The sequence below is a fragment of the Triticum aestivum genome, chromosome 3D, assembly GCF_018294505.1.
Source record: "Triticum aestivum cultivar Chinese Spring chromosome 3D, IWGSC CS RefSeq v2.1, whole genome shotgun sequence".
NCBI classification, from domain to species: domain Eukaryota; kingdom Viridiplantae; phylum Streptophyta; class Magnoliopsida; order Poales; family Poaceae; genus Triticum; species Triticum aestivum.
Genome location: NC_057802.1, coordinates 383,120,156 through 383,126,811, shown reverse-complemented (window position 1 = coordinate 383,126,811; position 6,656 = coordinate 383,120,156). Strand labels below are relative to the sequence as shown.

The 6,656-nt window shown below is 42.9% G+C and overlaps 1 protein-coding gene across 4 annotated transcripts; it reads left to right on the top strand.

The window, feature by feature from the left end:
• Positions 1-556: 556 nt before the first annotated feature.
• Positions 557-6,063, top strand: LOC123079047 (pseudo histidine-containing phosphotransfer protein 1). Of its 4 annotated transcripts, none has more exons than XM_044501720.1 (6): positions 557-1,133; positions 4,556-4,686; positions 4,772-4,840; positions 5,351-5,422; positions 5,632-5,704; positions 5,801-6,063. In XM_044501720.1, the coding sequence occupies exons 1-6, from the start codon at positions 1,131-1,133 to the stop codon at positions 5,849-5,851; spliced, it is 399 nt and encodes a 132-aa protein (XP_044357655.1). In that variant the 5' UTR covers positions 557-1,130; the 3' UTR covers positions 5,852-6,063. The 4 variants fall into 4 exon arrangements, with proteins under 4 accessions (XP_044357655.1, XP_044357656.1, XP_044357654.1 ...); XM_044501721.1 differs by lacking the exon at positions 557-1,133 and adding an exon at positions 1,144-4,189; XM_044501719.1 differs by lacking the exon at positions 557-1,133 and adding an exon at positions 1,147-4,113.
• The last annotated feature ends 593 nt before the right edge of the window (positions 6,064-6,656 follow it).

The window sequence follows — 6,656 nt, the reverse complement described above, 5'->3', positions numbered from 1 at the left end:
ACTGCAGCTCTCCCCATCCGCCGAGATCTGCGTGGTAGCAACCCCTGCCTCCGACAAGAACCACCGGTTGCAGCACTCCTATTCGGCAGCACCACCGGCGTGGGTGCACGCAAACAACCGCAGGGCAACACCGGTCGTGGCAGGAGCTCGTTGAGGGGTGATGCAGCACACGCGGGCCAGAATCGGAGGGCATGGCTAGCGGCGGTGGCGCGTGAGCCCTGCACGCGTTGAAGAGGGGGTGAAATGGAGGGGCGGTGGAGAGAAAGAAAGAGCAGAGGGGATTAGATCGGGAGAAAGAGAAAAGTGGGAACGAGAGGATTCAGGAGAGATAAGGGAAGGGGAGTGTAGCGTGAGGCTGGACACGTGGCGTGCGCGAGAGGAGGTTTACGCAACTGAGAAATCAGTCGGTTTAGAAATAACGTTTTCCCAAAACAGCCCAGATAGACCCAAAACAACTCAAAATCAGGTGGGCTAGTGTGCTAAACATACCGGTGGGCCAGCCCATTTAGCTTCCCGGCCCATCTGACCAGGTCTGGCGTCTGCTAGGAGCTCTCGGGCCAGCCGGCCGGCCGTATCTCACTGCCGCCGCGCCGAATGGAGCAGCACCCGCAAAAGACACCCAAATCGTCCGCCGCGGCCCGCAGGCGCTGGTGGCCGCCTCTCCCCCGTCCGGCGCCTCCCGGCGGTAACTCGCTCACTCCACCACCTGCAAGAATCATATCTCATGCCCTATTAGCAGGCAGAGACGCCGCACTCGCTCTCCCGCCGCCTTTTCCCGAGCATCGTGTTTACCCTTCTGCCCCCCTTTTGCCAATTCCGGATGCGGAACCTGCGGCTGCGCTCCGGACGGCGTCGAGCGGGTCGGCGCGCCCATCCGGTCGTGGATGGATGCCGGCAGCGACCGTGGAGGTTGCTGTCGAGGAATCAGGGTGTCGTGTCGATCTCTAGGCTCCCCTTGGCGTAGTGCGGAGCTTTCCGTCGCTTGCCTAGTTGCCCCCACTCATGGATGTCGCCATGAAGGAATCTGTTCTTATGTGACATTGAATCAATCAAGGCAAGATGCGAGATGGCTAAAAACCGCGTGATCTTTATTTTCTACTACTGGAATGAAAATGATAGCACACACTTAAATGGTAATATTTCATTTAACTTCTAGTGTTGGGTTCTATCTTTCACACAATATATATGTATGCAGAGGAAGTCGATTGCTTGTGGTTCTGGTGTTTAATGTCATGTACTGTATTTCCTCAATCTCGTTGCTGCCAGGTGTTAAAGCTCTGGTTGTGCATCAACTGAACTAGGGAAATATTTAATTAGTTCGGTGATCTCATGGTTGGATTGGTGACCTCAGACCACAGTCTGTCCTCAAAACTTATTTTAGATGTGTTAGAACCAACGGTAGATGTGCATTGTTAGGTTACTTTTAAGTTACTATCAACGCAGAAAAAAACATAAACGGAAATAGATAGGTTCTTCAGTTTCTGTGTGGATTTTGAGTGTGGGGGAATAATAAGGCAAATCTACACACACGTAGGCAAGAAGCTGAGAACAGATACCAACCAAGGTGTCAAAAGTAATGAATCATACATGCAAAACAAAACCAAGAACGCATCTCCTTTTGGAGGACCAATGGACCATAGATATGATAAAGACATAAACATGCTTTTGGAGGTACTGCAACAAATCTAGTTCATGCTGAGCTACACGTATGCTAGATTTAGACTATGGAATTTGCATACATCGATGCTATAAAGGGATTTCTGATGGCTTGGTTGCACATAACCCATAGAGCATGGATAACCTCGATACGTGCAAGCAGATATATGTGATGTGCAGAGATATCTAAATTTTACCTTGGTGCTTTGTGTTTCTCATTCTATCTGCAAAAGGGCATCAGAGTGAAAACTCAAACTCTGTAGGAAACGATAAGAGTATGAGAGGTTTCTTTCCTTCCAAATGCTCAAAGACCTGTACTGCACCTGCCTGTCTATATGCTGGATAAAACATTGGAGTGGCATGTTTTGTCTGTTTGACTCTAAGCTATCTGTACACCAACATGATGTATATGGTAACCCAACATAAAAAACCAAGAGTGATAGAACCATCAGTTATAAAAAAAAATTCTTATAGGTAAGGGCATACATAATATGGAAGAAGATAGATAGGGCACTAGCCACCTAAATTTATGCTTTCTCAGAAAACAAGTAGTCACCTGATGTATGTATTTGGGCCATATTTAGTTGTAAATGTATTGTTAAAACTACCTTTTTAATGACATTTGCCATATTATCATGTGAGAGCACAATCCTCGATGTGGTTTTACAGAAAGAAGGCGGTGCCTATTGAGGTATTTGATAGCAGAACTGTGATATAGTTTGGTTGCTTGTTAAAAATGCCGTGAGCATGGTGAACAATGGTCTTGTAGACAGAAAAATATTGCCACAAGGATGTTCACTAGACAAAGGGAAAGGGATGTCTCTGTAGGGATGGATAGTGAGATTGTGCTTTGGTATCTTTCCGGACCCACCTTGGCAGTCAGAATGAGGGATTTGCAAAGAAGGATAGATAAGGAATTTATCCCTCTGTATATGCAACCGTCATTCAGGGACAGTACTGACTGTGTAGCTTGCAGGTAGAAAATATTTGTGTCCATTTACTCTCATGGGAATGATCCAGAACATGCTTTTTCCTGAGTTGTTCCCTGTATATGCTTTTTGGTTATTTCAATTTCTTTTATCCATGCCAGATACTATTATCAAGTTGTGATGCTGACTAGGGCTGAAGAGCAATCATAGGATCAATCATTGAATGAATCTATTTTACTCCTTTCGCGAAAAAATGTTGGTTTTGCCACGTGGTCCAGTGTGCTGAGATCCTTTTTCTATCACAATTGGAAGGAACTATTGCGATTTGTTTCTTTGTCCAACTTTTCTTTCGCTGAGGCTCAAAGTAAGCATTTAGTGGATCTGTTCTAAGTCTCCATCGTTCTCAAATTTTATCACAAGAACATGTTTGAACTTTGAGGGGCATGAAAAGATATCTTGTTCTATCTTCCCTCCTTTGTCCAATAACAGTGCGACCTATGACAATTTGTCGCATACAGATTTTTTCCTGAAATCTCAGGACACCTTTACACATAAAGGTCACAGTATCCTACTGTTATTTACCACAAAGCAGTTAACCATTAGCTGAACAAGATACCGATGTAAGTTAATCATATTTTCATCTTTTTTAGGTGAATGAATCATTTTTTTTGAGTTAGGTTGCTTGCCCAACAGGTATTAGTTGAACACCAGTTTGATGTTAGTAGACACAGAATGAGAACACTGCTTAGTTTACCCTTGATTTAGTCTTCGACTGTGCTTTTCATATATGAGTTGGTACCTATAGAGAGTTAGGAAAAGTTGCCATCTACAGGCTTATCTCAGGTCGTGTAGTAGGCTACTACAGGTGTTAGCAAATGAAAGCTCAAAGTGTCGTTTCTGTTGTAACTTGTGTGGTTTAACAAATTATGGGAACAATAGCTTAACTGAATTGTAATCTGAGGCTTGATTAATTTCCTTTTGAACTGGTTCTTTTTTCATCTGATAGTGGAACAAAATATATTGCACGTGGGACTTCTCCACTTGTTGAAATGTGTGCATGTATTCTCTGACTTCTTGGCAATCAATCATGAGAAATTTTTGCATGTGAGGCTGCAAATTCGTTTGAAGTTCACCCTAATCAAATGTATTTACTGCATGTAGAGGGACACTAAAGCAATATGATATCTTGCTTTAGGTGTGGCTATGCCATGTTATTCTACAAACAAATGGTGCTTCCAGCTAACATTCTGTTTGGGTGGTGTTTGCTGGGGATAGCCCATGTCCCTTGAAACTGGGTATTGCTCTCAATTGCTTTGAACTGCCATAGTGATTAACCAATCTGGAGTGGTTCAAACCTCCAAGGGTTTCCTCACACTTGTTTTACTTGAACCACTGTATATCTTAGAAGAGCTACAGCCTACGGGAATCCGCATATATTCAAGTCGCTCTCCAAAATGTGGATAGCTTCTGCACACGGTGGCAATCAAATCACATACGCATGCAAGATGCTAACCTTTGCTATCCAGAGGTTAGAATATCTGCACTTCACTTATGTTTGGTGGGCAAATAGTAACAGCCTCCACGGCTATATATATGCATCCAAGGTTCAACTTTTCTATATCCGTCGCTCCTACAAGTTATATGTGCATTGTGAAGCTTGCTCTAACTTGTACAAACTTCACTTTGCCACTTATTCACTCGTTCATTCATATAAATGGATTATTCTAATTTGAGGCGACAAGCTGCATCTTTGAAAAAGGGCCTCTTTGATCAGGCATGCAGTCAATTCTCTGCTATTTTCTCTCTCGATAATATATCTTACGTTTGTTCAGGGAGCTTTCAACCATTTATGGCTTATGTTTATCCAGGAAGCACCCCCATTTGTTATCCCATTGCCAGTCGTCTACTTCTTTTTCATGTTTTCTTTGACAAATCGCATGCTGATTTGGAAACAAACATTTTTATGACAGGGTCACCTTGATGAGCAATTTCGTCAGGTGGAGGACTTGCAGGATGAAGCTAGTCCTAATTTTGTGGAAGAAGTTGTCGTGGTGTTCTTTAAAGATTCTGGCAGGCTAATATCAAACCTTGAGCAAGCTCTGTAAGTACCAATTATATGAATAAGAGGTCCCTTTAGTGAATGATAGAACATGCAAGTGGTAATGTTAGACATGAAATCACTGCAGGGAGAAGTACCCCAGAGATTTCAACAGGTGGGATGCATACATGCAGCAACTGAAAGGCAGCTGTTCCAGGTAGTTCCACAATTTCTACTAGATATCTTTGTCCACTTGCTTATGATGCTAGTGTGGAAGATTCAGCTCATAGGCCTTTAGCTTCATTGTTCCACATACCACAAGAACCAGCATGACTATTAGTTTAGTTAAGCACGTAAGGAAGCGAACGCACCCGAAGCATTTTTTCTTCAAATGAAGATGGAGGCTAACTGTAGTTGTCTTTAATTCTCCAGCTTAAGCATTCTTGGTTTGTGTGAAATACCTCTGTCGAATGTCTTTGTACTGAGATCCCATATAGCCATACCGCTATATTATTAGCGGAGAAACTCATATTGCCATATTCAGATAATTGACTGCTAAATGTGCATGTCGTTGCCAAGCAAAAGCTCACAGTGTGCAGCTATCAACATTTTGCAAAATCTCAAGTTTCTGAGTTCATTTTGCATGCTACAAGAAAGCATGTGTCTAAACAGTTATTTTAATAAATATACATTTGATCTATCATTGACATTTGACAACTTGGTGCAGCATCGGTGCTTCTAGGATGAAGAATGAATGCATGTCATTCAGGGATAATTGTGGGCAACGAAGTGTTGAAGGGTCCGTCTCTCATCCCACGCCATGTCGATGCATTATTTCTTCGTAGGCTTTATCTCTATTGTTTTTCATAATATCTTGACTTGGAAAAAAAAAGAACTCCATGCCGCTTTGTCATTGTTATAAACCAAAATGAGTCATGAGTCCGCTGCATAGCTGTTGTATGGCGAAAACAGCCGTTTCTTACACATGTGCTTTATTTTGGTATGCAGTTGCATGGGGTCTCTCCAGAAACTGAAGAGGGAGCATGCCATCCTGAGGCAGAAACTAGAATCCTATTTCCAGGTAACCCTTGAGGCACCGCCGTGTCAGTCTTGGTGTCATGACCGTTGGATCATTTCCATCAATTTGCTTACCGATGTATGTATGTTTACCATGCAGCTGCTGCGACAAGTTGGTCCTGCTGGAGCGGCCACTAGACCTGCCATGTAAATACTGGAGAGCTTTTGGCGTTCGCAGGGCGCACTAATCATGGAGCAAGTACTCTGGAAATACTATGATCCCAGCCTCTGCATCATATCTTGCTGGTCCCACTTAGATATGATGATACTCGTTTATAAAAGGAAATAAGGAGAGATGAGAGGCCTGCAAGTAAATACGAGAGTGAAAGATGGAATCGGATTTGCTTGTTTCTAATAAAGATGCTGTTTATCGAGCTATTTGCTCTCCGCAAACTTTCTTCCTGGTTATTTGTTGCGGATATTGCCGTGTTTATTTGTTATTATCAGAAATAATGTGTCGCGGCTCAAAGGTACAGCAGAGGTAGTAGTGCCTGAGAACCCAACAAACCGCACAGCGCTTGACTTGTATCGGATCAATTATATATGCTCATCACGATGTGGATGCTGAGGTCAGTATTGGTGACTGGCGGTGAATGATGCGTATTGGGCCTCGCACAGTACGTTTCAACCTGTCAACCTGGTTTCTGAGTACGCCGGAAAAAAAGTTGGTTTCTGAGTATGAACTATGTCGATGTAGATACAGTACGTTTCAGCCAAGATAAACATCTATGAAATTGAATGTAGTGTATCCGGACATATAAGGGCCACCGTTGGATACCACTTTGCGCATAGACGAGTACTAGTAGCCTTGGTACTCCCTCCATTTCTAAATATAAGTCTTTTTAGAGATTCTAGTACGGACTAGATACGAAGCAAAATGAGTTAATTTACACTTCAAATATATCTATATACATCCATATGTGACATGTATTGAAATCTCTTTACAAATCTTATAT

What these genes read in the sequence shown, in the direction of transcription:
- LOC123079047 (XM_044501721.1), top strand. Translation starts at nt 4,040, where the DNA reads ATGTGGATAGCTTCTGCACACGGTGGCAATCAAATCACATACGCATGC. An exon ending in CTGAAAGGCAGCTGTTCCAG is followed by an intron (nt 4,841 to 5,350) that starts GTAGTTCCACAA and finishes AACTTGGTGCAG; the next exon opens with CATCGGTGCTTCTAGGATGA. An exon ending in GGGCAACGAAGTGTTGAAGG is followed by an intron (nt 5,423 to 5,631) that starts GTCCGTCTCTCA and finishes TTTGGTATGCAG; the next exon opens with TTGCATGGGGTCTCTCCAGA.